Source organism: Typopeltis vanoorti, chromosome 14 (assembly GCF_054136105.1).
Source record: "Typopeltis vanoorti isolate ZY-2024b chromosome 14, IOZ_Tvanoo_1.0, whole genome shotgun sequence".
NCBI lineage: Eukaryota > Metazoa > Arthropoda > Arachnida > Uropygi > Thelyphonidae > Typopeltis > Typopeltis vanoorti.
In genome coordinates, this window is record NC_143562.1 from 76,376,388 (window position 1) to 76,403,089 (window position 26,702).

The window sequence follows — 26,702 nt, forward strand, 5'->3', positions numbered from 1 at the left end:
TGCCTTGGTATTCCATAGTGCAAAGCACATCTCCTTGCAGACATGTATAGTGCTATGCATTAAGGGAAAGGTCACTAGCCAGACCAGTTTTGACCTTTATTGAGGTCTCGCCAGTGGGAGCCCAATGAAAGGAGATGTGCTTTGCATTATGAGATACTAAGGCAAGTGATCAGAACTTATACACCTTTGCCACGAGTTGCCCCAGCCCTGAAAATACTTCAGGTGCAAACTTGCTTACACTTGAATAAAGGATTAAACCAAATATATAATTGGTAGCATAGCCAAGTGAAAAAACTTCCATCAACTATCTCTAATCCAGAGAATTTTAATAATAAGGTGTTGACACCTTTTGGCAACCGGTATATGGTGATATGACTTCTACATTACCTTAGTATCGGTACATCTGGGTCGGGCTATTTATTCTGAAATAATGAATGTTTATGCATTTGTTATTTCAGAATAAACTGCTTCACATAAGAGTGCCTGTTACCTTCTTTTCATACATCCTCATAATAATCTAATGTGCACCCCTCATATATTCATGCTTCATTAAAATCAAATAAACACTCTGAAAAAATTATTAAAATGGCATAAATGAAAAGAGACTACATATATAACAATAAATGTTACTTGGAATTCTTGCTCTAACAAAGATATATTTCATGTATACCTCTATAATATCACTAATATACCAATCAATTTCCACTATTATAGAGCAAATGAATAAATAAGTAATGATTACTATTTATGTTATATCTATAACATTACTAGTCCTGTTTTGAAGAGACTAATGTTTTAAGTCAGTTTAGTAACTAATGTAGACTTCATTCAGACCATAGATTCTTAAACACACATTTAAAGAACTTATATAGAATTTTTTTCTGTTATACAAGTGCATATCTCATCTTTCATAACATTATCAGAGCAAGTAAATTTGGAATTTATTGTAGCTCCTCTGATGCCACCTTTTCTTTTGCTTCTACTTCTAGTTGCATTTTACGATTTCTCCATGCCCTCATGTAAGACCGTGGATGAATTGGAAGCAGTCCAGAATACCCTAATAAGTTTCATATTTGTAAGGCATACATATAATGTACTTTAAATCATATTCAAATATAAATAAACTGCACATATTTCTAAAACTTTTCTAAACTGAAAAGGAACTAAATATTTTTAGCCAAAATTAATTAAGGAACAAATTGAGTGAATAACAATGTAACAATATAATGAACTCAAAAATGTTTGGAAACAGAAGTCCAGTGTGAATCATTATTGCTGGCATCCAATAATTTTTTTAAATTAAGGTTTAGACTGCGAATGTGAGTTTCACAACTTTCTTGATATAATCTTTCCAGAATAAAATAACTTTTATGTAGGACTTGAGTTTTGTTCCAATGAATTCATAAATAAACCTTCCCAATTTTGGGATGTCATCTTAAGTAACACTTCTCATTCCTGTTTCTTAATGTAATGATTTAAATTTATTTCTCTGAATTCTAATAATTTATAGATGGAATTATCCCCCTGCAGTTGATAGCATGCTGTCACACACTTGCAATTTTAAGTGCTATTCTTCTTGTATTTATCTCTTTTCAACTGTATTGACATATGCTAGGAAACCTAGCCTAAAATTTTACAAATAAATATTTTCCTAACATAAGTATCATTCCATTACTGTATAATTATTTTATCATTATGTCTGCTTACATATCTATAGTTAAATCTATTTCCTGGTATGTACCCAAGTGGGTTGAGTATATATTATTTTCGAATGAATTAACCTGTTTATTTATTATTTTCCTTAACTTCTCTCTTATTCAATATAAATCTATTCAACTAACTCCCCAATGTAAGCTTTGCTTATTCTATAATCTGTTTTCATGTTTGCAATCTATGTTAATCACCACTAAAATATTTGTAACAGGCTCTATAAGTTCACCATATAGAATGATGCAGTTGATGTTTTTCCCTTTCTTGCCTTTTTTTAAAAATTTTAAACTTTTTATTGTGGATTTTCATCCCAAATATATTGCAACTTTTTTCAATTTAGTTAAAAAATCCTAAAAGCATGAAGTATATTTATTTAGAAATAATAACATCATCTGCACACTGAAAAAAGAATTAAGTTCAATATAAAGTTAAATAGCACATTGCTTATGTGATTCATACTTCAATAGTACTGCAGAAATTAAACTTTGCCTTCTACCTGATTTTACAAAAGACATCCTCCATTGTAACTACCGACTTAAAACTTACTCTGTCATATCCGACTCACACCACATAACTGTAAAACTCCGAATAGTATCTCTCAGAACCATATACGTGTTTTCCAGATTCACAAAGCAAATACAAATCCTTGTTATATTCTCAAACATTCTTGGTGTTAAAAGTAAAAATCTGATCCTGATAACAACCACTAGTTTGAACCCAGCTTATTCTTCCTAAGTTTCTTTTCAACAAATTTTCTGTCCGTGCAGTTAGCCAAGTGGCTTTGCACTTCGCAACTATATGCCTGGGGAAGGAGTGTCCTGGGTTCAATTCCTGTCGTCAACATGAGGAGCTTAAGGATCTTCCTCAGCCATAGCCAAGTTAGCCGGCCTTGGCCGTGGACAGCAGGGTTTCCCCCCCCAGTTTATCTGGGGTTTTTCATCCCACAAGCAGGCAAACCACCCTCATGAACACACGGATCTACAGCCATAAATACTTAACCCCTATGAGGGGGGCTCAACTCGCCCCAATAGGGACGGGGGAGAAAAGGGAGGAAACTCCATATGAATAAATAAACAAATTTTCTCACTCTTCTTCAAATATACTTATATCTTAACCAGAATACTCAGTAAGGAAACTGCTCTTTAATTCTCACTTTAGTCTAACTTCCCTTTTTATAGATGAGTACAATGAGAGGTGTGCTCCAATCACGTGGAATTTGATTGTCTGAATTATACAGTAAAAGGTAGAACCTATAGTCAGTGCAATGTAAAATGCAGGTAAGGAATGGAAAAAAAAGAAATCTATTGACATTTTTCATGAAGAGTTAGAGGTTGTAGTTGCTGGAAAACACTTCATGAGGAAAGCTGTTCCAGAGGACACGGACAGATGGAATAAATGAGAAAGAGAAGTATGTTCTTAACTACATTCCTCCTAGATAATTTTATCACCATTCTACTACTGCTCATCTAACTTAAGTAAAAATCAGTTGTTTGTACATTATGCAAACTTCGAGAGGAGTGGAGAGATATTACAGCCTTACGGGAGAATCTGAATCACTGTCTAAATGGTAAGGTTTTGAAATCTGTTAAACTAAGATGATATGCTGAGTAAATAGCAGGTGAGAAACCTCTAAAGAATGGGTTTGTTTGAGGTTCACTTACATAAGGAAAACAAAGGTCATACTGCACCAATATCAAGGTTAGAGCAGTACACAAGGTAATATAGGTAACGGGCAAATAAATAACAAAAAACCAGTATTTGATCCAGCACATGAATAGGTGTAGAAGCAGCGTATAAAAAACACTATAAATGTGTGAATAAACAACCAGGTATTAAAAACTTGGATCTACAGGGTGGTTCAAAATTCCACGTACAAACTTTGAGGGGAGGTAGAGAACATCAAAATCAACCATATTCACATAGGAAAGCATGACCGGAAATGCCACCCGAAAGTGATAGGTGCACTGTTCGGCAACGCTCCAGGCGAGCAATTGGGGCTTCCTCGTTCAAGCTTTTGACGCCGTACGAAGAACATGCATCATTTTACGAACACTGAGATGGTAGACATGCACCTTGTTTACCATATTATGTATCCAACTACTATAGAACTGTTCAGTTACGTCTAATAAAGTTTTTTTACATTACTCACTGCCTCGTGTTATTTCTGTATCTTTGTGTCCCTGTTAGCGCCTTCCGGTGGTGTTTCTGGTCATGCTTGCCTATGTGAATATGGTTGATTTTGATGTTCTCTACCTCCCCCCCCCTCAAAGTTTGTACGTGGAATTTTGAACCACCCTGTATATATACAAGATGTATATTACTATTATTACGGGCAACTCCAGGGAGTCATTAGACTCATCGAGGGAGGCCCCAAATCATATTCATCACAACTATTTGACATTCATACAGTATCTATCATACCTCGCCTTAAACTCATTCACTGTCACAGCATCCACCACAGACTCAGGGAGCGCATTCCACTCATTCACTACTCTAAAAGTAAAGAACCCAGCTCTAACACCTTTACTAACCACACTTTTGCCCAGTTTCCATGGATGTCCCCTAGTCCTCCCACAACCAGCCCTGTTCTCAAAAATATCTTCTGAATTAATTTTATAGAAACCCTTCAGTAATTTGAATGTCTCAATCATATCTCCCCTCCTCCGCCTATCAACCAATTTTTGCAACCCACAAATCCTCAACCTGTTCTCATACGGTTCATTCCACAGACCTGCTATCATCTTGGTCACTCACCTCTGGATCCTCTCCACCTCCTCCCCATCAAGAAGAAACCTAGGTGACCAAATCTGAGCACAGTAGTCTAGATGGGGTCTTATCAAGGCTTGATACAGAGGAACAATAACCTGCTTGTCTCTGCTTGTCAACGTATTCTTCAGCAACCAAGTGATTTGATGAGCTGATTTGGCCACTTTTGCAATGTGTCCAATGCAATAGAATGTATATTCTATAAATAAAACTTATACACACACAATGTATGATTATAAATATTAATGCTCTATAGAAATTTAATGTAGAATCCACATTAAATAATTCTAAAGAATTCTACATAATTAAAATGGGTGACTTTAATTCCAAGATTAGAAGCAGAGATGATATCTGAACTCCTTCGGTAAATTTGGATTTGAACAGAGGAATGAAAGAGGAGAAAGACTTATGAATTTACAGAAGAAAATGACCTCTTTATTATGAACAACTTTTTCAAGAAGAAAATCAACCAAAAATGGACTTGGAGAAACCCAAATGGACAATGAAATAGACTTCATTCTGTAATTAAAATGAAAAGCCAAACGGCTAGTTTTCTGGCAACTTAATAGAAATTAAGCGGATAAAAATCCTATGTTGTTATATAGCCAGTAAGTGAAACTCAAGATCGAGAACTATGATTTATATGAGTTTCAATGCCGAAAAACTATCGGCGAAGGCAATTCGAAGCAAAGGTGGAGCAAGCTCCCTCACTATTCTTGATATTCTCTCATAATGTAAAACACAGCTCCTAAGAGATGTAATACTGTCATTACATTATGAGGGGAGGTCACTACCCAGACCGGTTCTCGATCTTGAGTTTCACTTACTGGCTATATAACAACATAGGATTTTTATCCGCTTAATTTCTATTAAGTTGCCAGAAAACTAGCCATTTGGCTTTTCATTTTAATTACAAAATACAAGCACACCTTTATGGCATTCGTATAGTGAAGGTATGCAAGTTCTTTTCACTAAGCTTTGATATCTTCCAGGTCTACCTACTCACTGATGAGACCTCAAAAAAGGTTGAAACTATCGGCGAATTGCCTTCGCCGATAGTTTTTCGGCATTGAAACTCATATAGATCGTAGTTCTCGATCTTGAGTTTCACTTACTGGCTATATAACAACATAGGATTTTTATCCGCATAATAGACTTCATTCTTTTCAAGAGAAGATATATAATAAATAATACCGAAGTGCTTAATAGATTTAATACAGGAAGTGACCACAGACTACTTCTTCTTCTTCTGCAGCTTCTCCCACTTAAGTGGGGTCACTGTTGATAATGAGTCTCCTCCACACCTTCCTGTCTTGGGCTGTCACCACATCCGAGTTCTTCATCCTCAAGTCCTCTTCTACCAGCTCCCTCCATCTCTTCTTTGGCGGCCCATGCTTCCGCCTTCCTTGCACATCCGTCTGCATGACCCTTCTTCCCACATATTTGTCCTCCCTCCTCGTCACATGACCAAACCATCTCACCCTTGCCTCCTGTATTTTCGCTCCTAAGTTCGTAACTTTCACTGTTCCCCTGACACAGTCATTTCTCAGACGATCCTTTCTGGTCATGTCGCACATCCACCTAAGCATTCTCATCTCTGCTACTTCCATCCTACTGATGTTATTTTTCCTCAGGGCCACAGTTTCTATAGCATATGTCATAGCTGGCCTTACTACTGTCCTATAGATTTTGCCTTTCAGATTGATCGGCACCCTAATATCGCATAACACTCCAGCCATCTCCCTCCAGTTCCTCCAACCCACTTCCTTCTCAGCTCCTCCATCCTCTTCCACTGTTGAACCTAAGTATCTAAAGTCTCTCACCTTCCTGATGACATTTCCTTCCAGCTCCAGATCTTTCTCCTGTCTGCAGCCCACTGTGCAACACATATACTCTGCCTTACTTCTGCTCAGTCTCATACCTCTCTCTCTTCCAGTACTTCTCCATCTTTCCAATTTAGTTCCCACTTCTTCTCTTGAATCTGCACACAGCAAGATGTCATCGGCATACAACATTGTCCAAGGTGCATTTTCTCTCACCTCCTCTGTTACCACCTCCATCACAATATTAAACAGAAACGGACTTAATGCTGACCCTTGATGCAAGCCAACTGTTACTTGAAAACTTTCTGTCTGTCCCAGACTGGTCCGAGCACTTGTCTTCACATTTCTGTACATCTCCGGCACCAACCCGACATATTTCTCCGGAACCTTCTTCTCCCTCAGACACCTCCAGACTTCTTGCCTTGGCACTCTATTGTATGCTTTCTCCAGATCAATAAATGCCAGATGTAGCTCCCATTGTTTCTCTAGAAACCTTTCCATCATCTGCCGTAACCCAAAGATGGCATCTGTTGATAATCTACCAGACATGAAGCCAAATTGTTCCTTTGCAATCTACACCTTCTTCCTCAATCTTCCATCAAGAACCCTTTCTAGGATTTTCATTGTGTGGGACATCAACTTTATTCCTCTGTAATTTTTACAGTCTTGTGCATCCCCTTTACCCATGTAGATGGGAACAAGAGTACTCTACCTCCATTCCTTGGGTATATTTTCCTGTTGGCAAACTTTCATGAACAGGTCCCACAGCAGGTCAATTCCCTCTTCCCCCAGTGCCTTCCATGCCTCCACTGGAATTCTGTTGGGGCCCACCGATTTTTCATTCCTCATCCTCTTCATGGCCTCCATCACTTCCACTCTACTGATGTTCTGCACCATCCCCTCAGTAGGCTGCCCATCTCCTCTGTGAGGCCTTGCATTTTCCTCATTCAAAAGTCCCTCAAAGTATATTTTCCATCTGTTTCTTATGTCCACATCCCTCCATAATACTCTTCCTTCAGCGTCTTTGATCTGCCTCACATGTAAGATGTCCATTGCTGCTTTATTTCTACATTTTGCTAGTTGGTAAATTTTTCTCTGTCCTTCCTTTGTTTCTAAACAAAGGAAGGACAGAGAAAATAATTCAAAAGTAATCCTGAGCTGTGCAATCGAGGTGCTTGGCGAGACATCTGGAAAGATTAGAGAGCAGAAGGAGGGTTGGTGGTGGAATAATAATGTACAAGTGGCAGTGACAGCTAAGAGGAAGGCAAAGCAGAAGTGGGATGAGTCAAGAGTGGAAGAGGACAGAGAGGTGTACAGAGAGAGAAAGCAAGAAGCCTCACCAAGCACCTCGATTGCACAGCTCAGGATTACTTTTGAATTATGTTTCCACCAATCTTGTACACTTTCCAGTCCATCTGAAATCCTCTCTAACATCCTCTCCCTAAAACGATTCCTCACACTCTCCTCTTTTAAGCGAAACCACTTAATTGTCTTCATCCCATGGCATCCAGAGGTTCTTATCTTCGATCTTATTTTAAAGTCTGCGCACAGCAGTCGGTGTTGCTGTGCTACTTGATCTGTTGGAATTACTTTACAATTTGTCACAACCTTAAGATGTTTTCTTCTAGTCAAAATGTAGTCAATTTGTGAACTGTTGTTACCACTCCTAAATGTTATCAAATGTTCTTTCCTCTTGTAGAAAAACGAGTTCGCAATTGCCAGATCAAACGCTACTGCAAAGTCCACAACCCTCTCTCCTTCCTGGTTCATCATTTCCACTCCGTGGCCACCATGCACCCTTTCACAGTCTCTATTCTGTCTTCCTATGTGTCCGTTCAAGTCTCCTCCGACAATCACCATCTCATTTTCTTCCAATTCCCTCATTTCTTCGTCTAACACGTTCCAGAACTCATCTTTCTCCTCTGCTGTACAACCAACTTGTATATTTTCTATGTTCAACATATATACATAATACGACCACCTGCTCTTCTCCAAGACCCAATTTCATTCACATGATCCTGTCGTTCCTTCTACCCACTTCCAGTACTTCACCCTTCATTCTGCCACACACCACAATTCCTACACCATTTCTTCTCTCGTTATTCGCTCCAGAGTAGAACAATTTATATCCATCTCCCAGTTCCTTTTCCTTTCCTCTCTTCCACCTTGTCTCATGCACACATAAAATGTCCAACTTCCTCTTCCTCATCATGTCTGCCACCTCTCTTCCCCTTCCAGTCATGCCGAACATTCAGTGTTCCCACTTGCAACATCCTCTCCACCTGCTGGACTCGCTTCTCTAACCGCACCCGCCCTTGATGCTCTTTATCCTCTTCAACAGAAGATATATAATAAATAATACCGAAGTGCTTAATATATTTAATACAGGAAGTGACCACAGACTAGTAAGGGCTCTACCACAATAAAAGGTGTTATAGAGAATCACTCAAAAATTAACTAAAAAAGTTAAATACAGTTACTACCATCAATGATGCTAATGAAATCTTAACAAAATCTAACTTGAATTGTGCACTAGAAATAGGAGGTGTAAAAAGGCATCAAAGAGAGGAACAACTAAGACAAGAAACCTTAGATCTGATGAAGAAAAGAAGGAGATTTGAATGACACCAATAAAATAGAATATGTGGAAATTTGTAAAACGATACGTAAAAGGATGAACATGAAATTAGATCGTATAATACTAGGAAAATTAAAGAAACAATAGAAAACAATAGTAATATGAAGGTCCTAAGACAAATATTATCAGCTGGAACAAAGGAAATAGCTGCTGTAAGAGGAAAAAATGGTGAACTTATAAAAAAATAGAGATGCAATAATCTACAGAAATCAGGAATTTTATATTGATCTCTATGAAGACAAAGACCGAGACATCCAAGAATCATATGGATAACTCGAGTGAGGAAGAACATGATGCCCCTGAGATCTTACAAGGTGAAGTGGAAATGAAGAAAGAAAAGGACCCAGGAGAAGATGGAATTATAGTAGACTTCTTAAAACTGGGAGAAAGCCCTGTCATCAAACAGCTGACTAAACTCTTTAATAAATGCCTAAAACAGAAAAAAATTCCAAAAAATTGGAACAATTAATTATTAATATTAGAACAATTAATTATTCTAATATTAATTTTTAAAAAGGGCAATAAGGAAGAAATTAAAAACTACAGACCTATAAGCCTACTCCCCACCATATATAAAGTCTTCACAAAAGTTATAAATAATAGAATAAAATCTAAACTAGAGGGAATGCAAATCCTGTGAACAAGCTGGATTTAGAAAGAAGTACAATACTTTGGACCATATTCACACATTAAGACAGCTCATTGAATACAATAAACCTTTATGTCTGGCCTACATAGACTACGAAAAAGCATTTGATTCAGTTAAAGCATCTGCAACACTAAAAGCACTTGAAACCCAGGGAACTGAGAAACCATATATTGAAACACTAAAACATATTTACAATAATGCAACTGCTGTAATTAAATTTTTAATAGCAGATAATCTTGAAGATCTGGAAGAGAGGCTAAATCAGCTAAATGAAGCCTCCAGAATAATTGGATTAAAAATAAATAGAGAAAAAACCAAAATAATGAGGAATAAATACATAAACCATAGAACTGACAAAGTTGAAAACCATGAAATAGAACAAGTTACTTCATATGTATATTTGGGCCAATTGTTATCCTTTGAGGATTGCCAAAGAAAACAGATTGAATGAAGAATTCACCTTGGGTGGATGGCTTATGGGAAAATGAGAGACATATTCAGAAGTGACATCCCTATGAGTCTAAAAAGGAAAACTTTCGACCAGTGCATACTTCCTGTCCTAACATACGGGAGAAACATGGACTTTAATAGAAGCTCTAAACAAAAAGCTGAGAACAACACAACATTGCATTGAGAGAAGTATGCTAAAAATAACATTGAGAGATAGGAAGACCTGGATAAGATCTCAAACATGGGTCATGGATATTGTAAAATACATTAAATAGGCTAAGTGGAGATGGGCTGGCCATATTGTCAGATGCAGTGATGGGAGATGGACTAGAAAAACAACAGAGTGGAGACCAATGGATGGAGCAAGACAAAGAGGAAGACCGAGAAGAATGTGGAGGGATGAACTGGAACAAATTGCAGGAATGAGATGGATGGGAGATGCAGAAAACCGAGTGGTCTGGAAAATCATGGGGAGACCTTCGTCCAGCAGTGGACAGAACCAAAAGGTTGAAGAAGAGAAATTCATAAAATTATACTTGATGAATCAGACAAAATCTGTCTGAGTGTATAGAGCTCAGATAGATTATTAAAATGTGCACGATGACATAGGGATATTCATCACCCCTCAATGGAAAGAGTTGTCAGATTGTGTGACTGACAAATGCAGATAAAAAACAACTCCATGTGCTTCCTCCCTCTCTCTCTCTCCAAGAATGATCCCTATACAGACTAGACTGCCATAACTTGATTTCAAGCCTGACTCAAAAGAGCTTGTTATTAGTTTCTCTATTCCATAATGATGATGGCCACTGGGATAAAATTTTTGTCTTATCTGCCTCAGTCAGCATAGGAGAGAGGTAGATGGTAGTATCTTGAGAAACAAGCTGACCTATCTGCAGCCTTATTTCCTTTAATTGTGACATGGCTTGGAATCCAACAGAAGCGTATGTCCAGATGTAGCCTCCATAACCGAAATATTGCATACAAGAGAGCACAGATGTTTTTGGAGTTCAGATTTCGTACTGCCTATAGAGAGATGCCAGTCTGAGCAGATGATGCATATTTGGTAGTGTTGGATTCTAATTATGTAGAAAATAGAATAAACGTTGTTTGATTCAGAATCCAACATGACTTTCCATCACAAGAACTATATTTGTAAATATATTTGATGTAAATAACATAAATTGTAATTGATATCATATAACTACCTTAATTATGTCAAATATTTAATTGCTTAATCAAAGAAATGTTTTAATGGTAAATAGATTCTGTATTAAATATTATTAAGCTGTTTTATTTATTATTTTGTCAATATTGTAAGAACTTATATTTGTAATTTAACTACGCATTTATTGGAATGCAAATATTCTATTTATTCTTTTCATGAAAGTTAACGTTATGTAATAACTGAATGTAGTTATATAACCTAATGTAACATTCGCGAGAATGTTTACGTTTATCGGTTGTCATAGAGACGCGTGAAATAAACGAGCGCGAGTGAAGGGAGCGTGACCAGAAGAAGAGGAGAAAATATATACGTAGTAGGAGAGTCGGAACGGAATTTTGGAAGTAAAAAGTAGCAAGGGGATAAACTAGAGAAGTAGAAGTAAATAAGAGGTTCTTAGGGTAGGAGTTAAGTGGATAATCTTTATAAGTGAGCAAGGAAGAAACGAATTTCATAGTTAGCTGAAAGTGAAATCAGCAGTAATTATAGAAAGGAAATTAATGCTACAATCGGGTAAAATAAGTAGCTGGACGTTTAAGGAAGAATTCTGAATAAACCCGGCTATTCTAGAATTATGGCTTATTTCCGATTTGCCCTAAAGGAACCTCACAGCGTTTTAATTGATTTATGAGTGGTAACGACGATAGATGAAGTACCCTATAATTGAAGTCTAGAATTCTGAAGTGCGTTTGATAGTGCTTTAAGTATAATTGTGGATAAGTCTTGTTGATGTGTTTTTTTTTAAGTAAGATAAATAAATTCCAGAAGTTTGACTAGACTTGACTGGTTTGTCATATTTAGAAGTGGAATTTATGTATTCGTCAAATAACCATATATTAAATATTTTGTTTGTTAATTTAAATATTGTGTTTGCCTGAATTTCTTTTTACTGCACCGTTCACAAAAATTCGGATCTAGCGGGAATCCCAGAAGGAAAGAAAATAAATACCATCGGCCTGAATGAGTGAAAAGACTGCTAACTAATTTTGAATTAATCCTACTAATTCATATAGACTTATCTAAGGATAGAGTGGCGCAGTATAATAGAAATTTCTCTACCCTTAGATCAGTGATTAATTTGCAATTAGTTTTCCTTATTTGATGAAAGTGACTTTTAGCAAGATGGCGGATTCGAACGTCAAGAGAACACGTCACGACAGTAGCATTGCAATTGTAAGTGGTTTATGTAATTAAAGTTCTATGGTGCTGCAGCTCAGCAGTAAAGCTGTTATATTCCAGTGAGATCTGAGCAGATATTATGCTGTCTGGGAAGACAGAGTATTCTGTTCTATAAGATTGAAAGGATTGCTGGCAGACAGCAGCAGGAGGAATGCAATATTTGAGTAACCTACACAAAGATTGCATTGTGGTGTGCAGGAATGCCATGCAGTAATGTATTTGGTGGTGTCTGTGCAACATAAAGAATTGGTTAAGTTTGGAATGCTAACTGCTTGATGGTGGACAGGGTTCAATCATCACAGCATAGTATCTCTGGCAGAGGTATAAACTTGAGACCCTGCAATCAAGTTTCAATCCAATAAGTGCACAACATGAGCAGAGCTAGAGCAAAGCACCTTTGTTGGCACCCAGGAGGAGGTGGAAGCTAGGGTGCAAAGGAAGTTCATTGTTCACTTTTCACATGGCTAGCACATATAAGGAAGAACTGCAGGTCTTCTGTCAATATGAACCTCAAGAACTCAGCTTCTGTTGCAAAAGAGATTAGTTTGTCCTAGTTTTGAGGTGAAGACCATATTTGAAGCAAAAATTTACACAGTTTAATGCAGGGAAAATCAGAATCCATTTGTAAGCACCCATTTTGAAACATGGTCAATGGATTTCTGAAGCCGTCTTTCTATGGTCCTCAAGTTGCATAAATGACAGTGGGCATTACTTAACTTTGATTACAAAAAGTGTGACACTTAAGAATGAACCTTGTGGGGCTCCCACCTTTTGGGTATACAGTTATGGTTGGGAGAAAGTGGTTTCTACTCAGACTTGGAAGGTTCAGTTAAATAAAGTTCTTGATAAAAAAGAGAGGATTCCCCCCCCTCTATGACCAAAGTTGTAGAGGTCTTTCAATATTTCAAACCTCCAAGTAGTTTCATATGCTTTTTCCATATTAAAGAAAACTGATATTAAGTACTTGTGTTTTAGGAAAGCATCTCTAATGGATGCTGACATTTTACTGATATCTGCAATTGTGTTCTGGAAAAAAAAATTATTTCTCTCCAGAAACTAAATAAGAATTAACAATTCTTCAGAATCTTAAAGCAGCAGAGGAGATCACAGATGTAGAGTGATGGTGGATGGAGAAGTTTAGGGATCACACTGTGAGGATAATAATGGATTATAGCAATAATCAGAAGGACCTTGACATGCAGAAGTACAGAGGTTATGGTTCCATTATAAGGTCTTGATGAGGCTGCATACTCATTACTGTGCATAGATCTGTTCACCTGTTAACAAAGGGATGGAAATTTCTTGGAAAAGATCAAGAAAAGACATTGACTACAGTGTCAGGTATCAGCAGTGTTGGATACGAAGACAAACTGAGAGAATGCCATTTACAATCTAGTAAATGGGAGGATGAATGAGATTGTGATTGAGAACATGAGTTGGGGAGATCTGTAGAAGAGATTTAACACCGAATGTTAAGAGATGTGAACAGAATAAGAGGACATACCAGGAAGCTATATAAGGAGGGTATGAGCAAAGAACAGGTTCTTTTTCATGAAGAGTGGTTGGTGAGTAGAATGCATTACTTGAGGGTTGGTGAGTGCTGTAACAGTGAATGAGTTTCAGGTGGTTCAATGAGCCGGTGTCTGAGAGCAGGGACCTTTGGTGATGAATCTTTTGACTCTGTGGAATCAAAAGACTTAATAATAATATTATAGTACACCACTGATTTTCTAGCACTTCCTTTAATCTTAACAAAATTAATTTCCATGGCCACTTGAGAGGGTCAATGATTAAGTACTGTATTTGCCGGCATATAAGACACACTTTTTTTCTTTGAAAATAGGTCTGAAAAACAGGGTGCGTCTTATACGCCGATGATCAGTTTTTTATTACTTTCATTTCTGGAAATTTTCTCTGTTCCGAGTTACGTGATTTCTTTCTTGCTTCATTGCGGTGTGTGAGAGCATTCCAGTTATGTAGAGTTCAGTGGATGCGCATGTTGTTGTGAATGGTGATAAACTTCTGCCGCTAAATTTTCTCTAAACTGATTGGCAAATTGTGGCTGAAAAACATCGGCATTGCTACAATATTGCATACAAGCTACGTGTGATTGCATATGCTAAAGAACATGGAGACAGGGCTACAGAGAGGCATTTCGGGCCACCCCCAACTGAGAAAATGATAAGAACTTGGCGGAATCAGGAAGAGGATCAAAAAAAGCAACTCATAGTAAACATAACCTACAAAGTAAAACTGCAAAATGGCCAGAACTGAATACTTGGATTTTAGACCACAGAAAAGCAAGACTTTCAGTGTCTACAAAAATGATTATTCATCAGTGAAAGCAATAGCCACTAACAGAGGGATCGTCAACTTTACTGGATCAACATCATGGTGTTCAAGATTCATGAAGAGAAACCAGCTATATATGCGGACTAAAACAAAAATATCACAAAAGATGCCAACTGAATATGAAGAAAAAATTATTGAGTTTCATCGATTCGTCATTAACACAAGGAAACAAGAAAATTTTGAAATTGCACAAATAGGAAATATGGACGAGGTTCCGTTGACTTTGATATGCCCTCAAACAAAACTGTAGATTCCAAGGGCACAAAAGGTGTTACTGTTAAAACTTCGGGGCACGAAAAAACTCACTACACGGTTGTTTTATCCTGCTGTGCCTTATGGGACAAAATTGCCGCCACTATTAATTTTTAAAAGGAAGATGCTACCCAAAGAAAAACTGCTTAAAAGAGTGTTTGTACATGTTCATGCAAAAGGCTGGATGGATGGAGGAGGAATGAATTTATGGATAGATAAAATTTGGTGTAGGTACCCTGGCGGACTATTGAAGAAGCCTGCCCTGCTAGTATGGGATCAGTTTCATTCTCACAGAACAGAAGATGCTAAAAATAAACTCAAGGAATTGAAAACTCAGTTAGCTGTAATTCCAGGAGGTCTAACTAGTTAGCTTCAACTCAACCTTTAGATGTTTGTATTAATAAACCATTTAAGGGATTTATGAAGAAGTGGAACAGCTGGATGCAGTCTTCAGATTTTGAGGTTATGCCATCAGGAAGAAGGAACAGGCCTAGCTTTTCGCAAGTGTGTGAGTGGGGTCAAAGCTTCATGGGATGCTGTGAAAACTGAGACAGTGGTTAAATCATTTAAGAAGTGTGGCATTAGTAATGCACTGGATGGTACAGAGGACAATTTGTTGTATGAGGATTCAGATTCTGATTTAAAAGAGGTTTCAAGTGTCTCTTCATTTAGCTCTGGAGATGAATTTCTGGGTTCTCACAAAGAAGATTAAAAGGTAGGTACTCTTTCCTAGTGAGATTAGGTATTTGTTGAAAGTAGATCTACTTATTACTTTATATTTGAAATACTATAAATTCATTATAATATTCAGTGATAAAGTTTTTTCCTAAAAAATGTGTAGAAAAAAGGGGGTGCATCTTATAGGCCGGCAAATATGGTATTTACATCTGTACTTGAAGGTGATCTCTTGATTTTAGTTGATTCTTAGGTTCTTTTGCTTACATTTAACCCTAGCTAGGGTTTTTAACCCTTTAACTGCTGATTTTATATTCTACTGACATTGTCCCATGTGCTGAATTAATTTTGCAAAAAATTTATAAATAAAATCAATTAAAATTGTTGCTGAAGTAAGAAGTCCAGACAGCATCATACATTTTTAATTCACTCACAAAAATGGCAATAATAGTGTTTTATAAAATTTGCATAATCAAGGGGTGTCCACTTGATTATGCAAATTACACACATTAATTTAAGTAGAAATTAATCAAAATATATAAAGAGCATATGACTACATATGATTAGTTGCACCAGTTCAAATTTTTCTATTTAGATGTCATACAAGGACAGAAACCCAAGTCAAATAAACTTCAATTGATTGGCAATAGATGGAGGAACCTACCCGCAAAGTTTGAATATCTTATGACAATTCTTTCTATACTAAAAAATTGTCTGAATATGGGAGGCCACCAACAATACATATACGGGTTCAGCAAAGCAGGCTTGTATTTCCAAGCCAGTAATAATACGTTCTCAGCAGTTAAAGGGTTAAGCAAGGATCAATTCACAGTGGTGGCAGGAGTGGTATCTAGCACAAGTCCATATCCACCTGCACCATTCATATTCATCATCATCATCACGAACCATGGGCTCACTGCCCGTTGATGTCTGATGCCTGTTTCACTATCTTTTTCCACTTTTCTTTGTCCAGTGCACAGTGTCGCAGTTTTTGTACACCCATTCCACACCAGTCTTTTATACCGTCTATCCATTCTCTGTATGATCTACCTCTTCTGTTTAAACCATCCAAAATACCAAACATAAATGTCTTTATCTTCCAGTCCTCACTCATTCTACAGATGTGTCCAAATAACTGCAGCTTCCGTTTTATAATCTTATGCATTAGATTCTGTTTTGGTTATATCTTCTGATAGAGCTCTTCATTGGTGATTTTCTGTACCATCCTATTCTTAGAATCTTTCTGTAACAAGTTCTTTCAAATGCCAAAATTCTTTTTCTTGATTCTTTAGTTATTACCCACGTTTCAGATACGCACAGTACACCACTGAAGATGCATGTTTCCAGTACTCTTAGTTTTGTTTGCAGACTGATCACTTTACTTTTCCAGATGTTATGCATGGCCTTTAGATTTGTTCTTCCCTTTGCAATCCTGATTTTTATTTCTTTTTTACAGTCCAAGTCATGTGTCAGTTTACTTCCCAAATATGTGAATTTTCTACATTTTCTATATCAGTTCCATCCACTTGTATCTTTTGTTTCATGTTCTTCTCACCAAATACCATTGTCTTTGTTTTTTTCCAAGTTCATAACAAGTCCAAATCTCTTCCCTTCCTCATTTAACAGTTTCAGTGTTTTTTGTAGTTCTCTTTCGTCATCTTCAATAATAACAATGTCATCTGCAAATCTCAGATTGTTAATTCTCATTCCGTGTGCAGATATTCCTTTGGCATCTTCCTTCAATTTGTCCATTGCTCTTTCTAAATGTGCGATGAAAATGCTTAGTGATATTGGGTCTCCCTGTCTAGTACCTCTGCTTGTTTTAAACCATTTCCCCAAATCATCACCTATTTTAACTACTGCAACTGCATTCTGATAAACATCTTTTAATATAGCTATTAGGATTCCAGAACTGCTAATGTCACTTTCTGGTCAATACTGTCAAATGCTTTCTGAAAATCAACAAAGCAAGTATATATGTTTTTGTTTTTTATCCTAGCTTTCTCTGCTATTAACCTCATTGTCAAAACCATTCATATTGCATTTCATTTAATGCAGTACAAATGGTAGAGACATGCTAGAGATATAATTAGTGGGTCAGGGATATGTACTCATGAATTATTTGCCAAACCAAAAAAGGTTGGCTAAATGGCTTCGGAACCAAGGGCGCCAGAAAATCAGTGGTGTACTTGTAATAATAATAATTTAACATTCTTTTCAAAGTAATTTGGAAATACAATAAGATTTTTTTTTTTTTCACAGAGAAAGTTGAAAAATACATAAACCTCACCTGGTGGCAGAACTAAAAACTCTATTGATTATATCATAGTCAACATAAAAAATAGAAAATATCATTCCAAAATGAAAAATTTAAAGAAAATAGATATGAATTATGATCATAAAATTTTAATCACAAAAATAAAGCTTAAATTCAAAACTACCATTACACAAGGCTTGATACCTTAAAAAATAAAGAAATCCAATACACAAAATGTGTTTCAAGAAAAAAATTAATTATAAATAAAATGCGAGCCTTAGTGCCTCCATAGTCCGACTGGAAGAAAAAACGGAACATCATGCCCATCCAATTGGAAAAGACCTACATTCGATTCTCATCAGATATGGGCTTTTTCAACTGACAGTGAATTAACTGATCTCATACAGAGGTAGCAGGGTTTTTACTAGGAAAAACTTGGGGGTTTTCATCCTGCATACAGGCAAATCAGTCATGAGAACACACACAACTTACAGACAAGTACTGTTGGTGGTGGTGGGTAGTAGTAATATCGTTAGACAATTAAGCAGTAAGGGAGACAGTGAGATGTATGTAGTGTAGTAGAATAATCTCGCACAATGAGTCCTTGGATGTATCAAGTAATAATAATAATAATTATTATATGGTATGTCCATGGAGTCTGGAGACTCATCGTGGGAGACCCAAACTAACTATTATACCCACAAGACCTATCATACCTCTCCTTAAACTCATTCACTGTCAGGGAACTCGCAACTAATTCTGGCAATCCATTCCACTCATTCATCACTCTCCATGCAAACAATCTGGTCTGCACATCCCAATTAATTTTTTTCTTGATTACAAAGCCATGCTGCACATTATAGAGTATCACATCCCTATCCATCCACTGTTGTATTTTACCTTTCACTAACTTTTCCAATAGTTTAACAACCACTCCTGATATATTAATTGGTGTCTACAGTTTGCTACCTATCTTGGAGCCATCTTTATGCGATGATACTATCTTACCCTCTTTCTATTCCTTTGCAACCCTGCCAGAGCTGAGACTTAGAGTGAATAATGGCAATGCAAATTCTCTGGCACATTCACATAGTACATGAGCTGATATGCCATCCAGTCCCACTGCTGTGTTCACATTTGTATTTTTTAATATGCTGAATACCTCCTGCTCATCTATCCCAATTTTGATATGAATCTGTCACATCAGCAACTACAAAATCTCCACCTGGATAATACACCTTTGCAAAGTGATCATTCAGCAACTCAACCATTTCTTTTGCCTCTGTCACCTTCCTGCCATGAGCACTGTTTAAAGTCATCGTACCATAGTTAGTTTTCCTCTTACTTCCTAAATTAGGAAAAAAACTGTTTTAGGTTTACTTTAGCCTGCTTAACTAATTTTCTCACATAATCTGATTTGGTCTTTCATACCAAACTAGTCACCCTTCTTTCTCTAGGCTCGCAATTTATACTGGTCACGAGTATGCTGATCACTTTTTTTCCTTTACATTTCCTCCGCAATGTTTTCTTTTTTGGTAGTTCTACTCATCCACTTAATTCCCACTTGGTTTATCCTCCTGATCTTGGTTGTGCAATCTGATACTGTTTCTCTCAAACAATCTCTGACCACTTCTCATGCACTACTGACATTGTTTCTTCGTAGCTTCTCAAGCCATGGCAATGCTCCCAGATGTCTGTCATAACTACCAGCATTATAGGTCAACATAAACCTTTTCTTGACAGAGAATTCTATATTTAGAAACTTTCCAGAACAAGACTGCATGGTTACTCTCTCCAACCAATTGGAGGCAGTGTCTACTTTGGTTATTACGGATACATTTTCTGATGATATAACCAGATCCAGCACTCTCAAACCCTTTGTCTCCTAAATAACATGTTGTTTCATGTAATTATTCCTCAGCAACTGTATAAATTCCACTTCTATCTTACAATGCCCCCTTTTCTCCCTCCAATCTATGTCCCCATAGTTAAAGTCTCTCATAATAATGGTTCAGCCTGCACTCATTGTGCTAATCTGCCAATACATCATCTTCCTGTGTATCCCCCCCCCCCGGTCTATAGCAGTACCCAACAACATATTTTGTCTTATTTGCCTCTATCTCACATAGACAGCCTCAAATGAACCAACTCCCCCAAAACTTAAAATCATTTAATTTCTAATTTTGTTGGTTGTAATTCTTCAGCTATCATCAGCAATATCCTACCTCCTGTCCTATTCCTTCTATCCTCCCTGAAAATACAATACCATTTACATTCTATCCCTGTAACTATAATAATTAATCAGTGAAAACGCAGAACTTTGAGAAAAAGGAAAAAATGGAATACTAGATGCAACAAAACAACCATTACAAAAAAGTGGGACACCTAATAATAAGTGACATATTATCAAAGTAATAGTGGTATCCTGAGGCATCAAAAGAAAAAAGATAAAAAAAAAAATAATAATAAAACTACACAGAGAATCAAAATCAAATATGTCAGAATGCAGCTAACTATCATTATACAAGATTGGTATACAGTCCATAATTTTACACAAATTATGGACTCTACAACCGTGTTATAAATAATTATTTTAATTTCCCGACATTTCGATCTCCATATTAAGGTCATCATCTGGAGTCTACACCTATATATACAGAGACAAGCTAAATTACATTTCACATAGTATGCTGAAGAGACAATGATTTGATCCAAATCATTGCCAAAATTTTAGCATACTATGTGAAATGTAATTTAGCTTGCCTCTGTGTGTGTGTGTGTGTGTGTGTGTGTGTGTATATATATATATATATATATATATGCGCATACTCCAGGTGATGACCTTAATATGAAAGTCAAACCGTCGGGAAATTCAAATAATTATTTATAACACAGTTGGTTGTAGAGTCCATAATTTGTGTAAAATGAACACAATAAAAGAACTTTCGAAACAAACCAATACCACTAAAAATGAACGATAAGAGGCAATCTTATTGGTGAAGTTAAACAATTTCTGAAATGTAGACTGACCATTTAAAGCAAATTTTTGCAAAAGTTAAACCTTAAATCTTATTGGGGTGGGGAGAGTATGATTAAAGTGAAGACCCTAAACAAACAAATGAAAATGGATAAAGCGCCAGGTAGGAATGAAATGCTGAGAGTTCTGGAGATGCTTCGTGATCTTCATCACAAAATTCCTAATGATTGGAAACTGGAAGAATTATTCCCTTAAAAAAAAAAATAATAAAAAACACTGTATTCAGGGATGTGCAAATTATTGACCAATAACTAAGTCAAACACATGTAAATAAAAGTTATACAAAGCAGAATTAAAGCAACTTTATGAGATCTAGGAGAAAATCTATAAATGATGCAATCTATACTAGTTACAACTATCTGAACTGCTATGGGGAAAAACAAACAAACAATATTGTTGCTTTATAGACAAGCATTTGACTCGGTGAGCAGAACTAAACTGTTTGAAATTTTAAAACAAAAAAATAAAAGAAGAAAAAATGCTCAATATCATGCTCTAGTACAGTACTATAAAAATACCATGTCAGCAATAATATTCAGAGTAGCTAAAACTTCTCAAATATCTATCCTAGAAAGTGTGATAATAATTGTGAACAATTAAAATTTACATCATATAAAATATATAGTGATATCGTATTATTTACAGACAATAAGGAAAATCTATATAAAAACAACAAGGACTATGCAATACAGATAAATTTTAGTATAACAATAGCAGTAGAGATGGAGGAGAATATAACTTAGAAGTGGAAGCATGTAAATTAGAACAGATAATTTAATATACTTTTTATATATAATAATTTAATTCCTTAGGCGTGTTAATCAAAACAGACTAAATTATGAAGAAACTATCAAACACAGAATAAATCTATGGTGGTGAACTATGACCAAACTCACAAATATATGGAAAAATATACATCTCTCCAATGAACTTTAAGCATATAGTTAATGGTATTCTCCCCCATAGTTTTTTTTATGGTCAGAGACTTGGGTTATTAAATGGAAGGAAGAACAAAGATTGAAGCAGGATGAAGAATTGCAGACATCCAGAATACTATTTTTTTGGTCATCTTTATTACCAGACTTTTATGGTGATCTTTCCTCAATTTCTAAGCTCCATGTGAAACAGCCTCCAAACATCTTGCTACCTTCATAATGTTTATCTTCTATATTCTAAAAAGCTTTCTGACATTTGTATGTTTGGTCTTAAATGCTGAGTTGAATCATGCTTTAATTTATTGGGTTGGCAAATAAGTTCGTTCGGTTTTTCAGAGTGGAACGAAACACATTTTATTTAATATATATAATACATACTAGTCAGTTATATATTGATCCTCTTTATCAATGACCTCTTGCCATCTGTCCACCAACTTCATTATGCCGCATTCATAAAACTCCTGAGGCTTACTGGTGAAAAACTGATCCAGGTGTCTTTTGACAGCCTCCTCTCAGAGAATTCTGCAACGATTGGAATAAGCGGTAATCGGAAGGTGCCAGGTCCAGTGAATACGAAGGATGTGGCAAAACATCCCAGCCAAGACGCAACAATTTACTCTGGGTTGTTAACGATGTGTGGGGTCTGGCGTTGTCGTGGTGAAAGACAACTCCTTTCCAATTTGCCAATTCAGGACGTTTTGTGCTAATTGCATGGGCCAATCGTGTTAACTGTGAGCAATAGACAGTTGAATCAATCATTCTGCCTTATGGTAACACCTCATAGTGGACAACACCTTTATAATCCTACCATACAGAGAGCATGATTTTCTTTGGGTGCAATCCCACTTTCGAGGTTGTTTGCAGCGGTTCGCTCTTGCGCCTCCACGATCTTTTATGCACCACATTATCGTACACGACCCATTTTTCATCTCCCGTAATCATCCGCTTCAAAAATGAGTCATTTTCTTGGCAGTGTCACAGCGAATCACAGATGGATATGCGAGCAGTCATATTGGCCTGTCAATTCATGCAGCACCCAAACATTGAGTTTTGAAATATATCCCAGCTTGTGCAAATGGTTCCAACGCTTGTATGGGATATGTTCAGTACTGCAGCAATCTCCCGCACTGTTTGTGACGGATTTTTGTTGACGATATCCTTCACAACACTTTGTTAAATTGTGAATGAAGATATTTATAATTAATAATACTCCATTCATAATTAACATGACCTACCATATCATAAGCAGGACTTATTTAAATTTATTTTGTTAGTCTCTTGCTTATAAAATGTTATTCATGTAATTCCTTTTGAGTTTTGTTAGTTATTTTTATTATGTAATTTTAGGGCATATCATAGATATGAAAGGCTCTGTATTAAAGTGTCATTTATTTTATTTGCTTTATTCCTTTAATAATAATATAAGAAACTGTGATGTGTGTAATTTTAATATATCCAGAAGATTCCTTGTGATATCATTTGATTGGTTGTTATGAGAAATCATGCAAATTTCTTCTAGCGTGTGTTGGAGCGTGAACTACTATATACCAAGGGAAAAGCAAGTTTGATGTGAGCTAAACCGGTGAGAACCAGTTACTGGCGGAAAAAAAGGAACAAGTGGACACGAAAACGAAAGTAAAAAGGAAAAACAAGTGGGGAAATATAGAGAATGGTAGCTAGAGATTGAAGGGGGATTTTGACGTGCCAAAAACGGAATAGAAAAGACCGGGAATCGCTTGGTATTTTAACTTACCTTTATCGGAGTTGGATTTCCACCAAAACTTCCTAACACCTAGCAGTGGAAAAGTGCAGGACATAGGATAATAATACGTATAAGAAAAGGAAGAAATGGGTAGATAATTTAAACCAAGTGCAAAAAGGTTATATTCTCCCGAGTCTATAAATCAATCGCGGAAATAGAAGATTCTTTTAAGTTTGTGTTACTACAAACTAAAAGTCAACAAGGACTTTAAAGATGTTGTTCGATCTCCTTATGATGTGAAGCTATATCCTGGTAAGATTACCTTTACTATACTTAGTGAGAAGTAACGAAAATTAATTCCGCCAAAAGTAATTTATTCCTAGTTGAGTCAAGATTGAATGTGTGATGTGCTAAGACTTTTCCCTCTTCAAGTGACAAATGCTATATTATTGAATTAAATGTTCACTGACTGAACGAGAATATTGAGAAGCCTATTTGTTGTAATTTAGGAATCTCGAACTTACAAGAACTAATTTTGATTGACTGAGCTTAGAGAATTACAAATGAATGTCTGATGGCTCATGAGTTGTATTCTTTCTGAATATCTTGAACTGATTTGATATTTAAAATGTTTTGAGATGTAACATTGGTCAGAGTGAGGTTGTGATAGAAGTTCTTTGTAACAAGAATAAGATCTGTTAATACAGTTTTTAATTATAAATTTTAAGCTCAGCTGAGTAATGTACTAGTATCTTAATGAAAGTTTTATATTCCTTTAATTGTAATGTCCCTGTTGGAACATTGTGTTATGATGTAATTATATGTGACACTGCATTAAATGTTTTTTTTTTTTTATCTAAGATCAATCTAGAGTTTGCCTGATTTTCTTTCACTGAACCGCTCATTAAATATTTCGAACCTAAAGTGGGAGCTTTGCTTAATAGTGAGAACCTCAGCCTAAAATCAGCTTTATAATAACCTGGTACAATTGAAGGTTGATTTATCAAAGTTGTTCATGCAATTCAGAACATAGAGTGGTGCAGTATAATACAAATTTTCTTTATGTTCGGATGATATATCAGCCTACAATTAGTTAAATACTAACAAGAGAGAACTATAAGACGATAAAACTTGATTGAGCTTGATTAGAAACAAACATCCTGTTTCCAAGCCATCGATATATCTCCACGATATACTGATGTACAAGTTTTGTCCAGGTCAGTTGTTGCATTATTCGTCAGGCATCCAGACGTGGCATGACCCCTTTACCATCATTTGATGTATCTTTTCATGTTTCATAAAGAACGAATTCGTTTTCTAAAGTGCATTTGTATTTGGATTTTATTAAATCGTAAGTCATTAAAATATGGATTGGAAGTATTTATTGTCAATTAATATGTTGAACTTATTAGATATAAAAGCAAATTTCCTTTACATTGATTTTCAGAAACTAAAGTTTTCAGTTTTTTTTGTAAAATCCTCGCATATATTGCAATTGCTATTTCCTGCCTAGAAAGCAGTTTTCTTGTGTGCATCCTACTCAAATAGCACCATCTGCTTTCCCATTATTTCAAACAAAAATTAGCAGTAATTTACAAGACTTGAGATGCTTAATGAACAATCCTTCACGAATGACTAATGAACAGACAGCAATGGTACTAGGCCAGTAAAGATATGTGTGCATATGATTGGTGCGGTATTAACAAAAGATCGCACGAGTCAAAGATAAAAGTCAGCAGACAATTTTTGAATTGAAATGCTAATTCTCTTCAACCAAATTCAATATCTGAAAGTGCCATAATAATATTCACTATATATTTCCAAGCTTTAACACGTTCACGAATTTTAACACTTTCTGTTGATTTTTATTGTCGCTCTGCATTTGAGCTGGGGGGACAGACTCCCACACATCTAGTTTTTAGTGTTTGCCAGTGCAGCATATGGTTTTGCTTGCAGCTAAATAGCATAGTTTCGGGGGGAAGGGACATGCGATTCATTAGTTAGTGCCATTTTTATCTCAGCCGTCTCTAATTGCACTATTTGTTGAGAAATATATTACACAGACTGCAAATGCTTGTACCTTATTCGGTGATACAATAAAACAACCTGCTTTTACTTGCATCTGCAGACATATATTGACTAGTATGGAGGGCACGTGGTTTGCCACGGGAAGCAAGTCACTATCGCCATGAAGTGAACGCGATTAAACTTTTTTTTCTGTGCGAGGTTACGCAAAAATTTTCAATTTCTTTTTTTCGCAAAGTAAAATCAGGGGTGCGAGTTATACGCGAGGACCAGTTATATTCCAGTAAATACGGCAAGTTATTTTTAAAGCTATGTGAAATGCATTATCAATATTCAGGATTATGAAGTGTTGTCTGCACGTGATTAGATCTCAACTACGTTAATTTCAACTCAGTTAATAGTGATAAGGGTGAAACTGATGTACTGAAGTAAACAAACAAAAAAAAAATAAACACATTCCTTGAGTGTTTCTAAAATTTTGTAATATTGTAAAAAGTAAGTACATATTTAACTTTTTGTTAATTCATGGGATAAAAATATTTAATATTATTTACTTATTCGACAAGCAAAGCCTAACCCATAATGTCCATGCCAAGAAAGTATCCCTCTGTGTGTCAAAAAAGGAAATCAGCAGAAAAGAAAAAAGAAAAGCAGAAGTGTAGTCCTAAAAGAAATAGTGCCAGGGCTCTACTTTGGGAACAAAAATCCAGAGCACGAAGTGCGGCATTATTATTATTATGATATGCGACGGCCATATGGTAGAGAGACTGTCTTGTTTCCTGAAACGAAAATGACAAGAGTGCAAGCTGCTATTTTTTGACCGAAAGCTGGAAATGCATTATAAGTCTCATTATTATAATTTATTATAATGAATTTAAAAATTTTTATACTTTTAAAAAAATACCAGGGTGTTGCCCTGGAGCACCCTGGCCCGACTACATCCCTAAAATAAGCAAAATCTCAAAAAGTCACAAGTAGATTTGTTTTCATGGCTACAAAATAAATCTGACAACGAAATTGCTATGAC

General features: G+C 36.1%; 1 protein-coding gene across 2 annotated transcripts in view; it reads right to left on the bottom strand.

The window, feature by feature from the left end:
• Positions 1-385: 385 nt before the first annotated feature.
• mRpS16 (mitochondrial ribosomal protein S16) overlaps positions 386-26,702 on the bottom strand; it is a 56,850-nt gene continuing 30,533 nt past the window's right edge. For both annotated transcript variants that reach the window (XM_090404139.1, XM_090404140.1), the window contains exon 3: positions 386-1,057. In XM_090404139.1, coding sequence (XP_090260265.1) covers positions 942-1,057 — 116 coding nt within the window. In that variant the 3' untranslated portion in view covers positions 386-941. The remainder of the gene's footprint in view (positions 1,058-26,702) is intronic.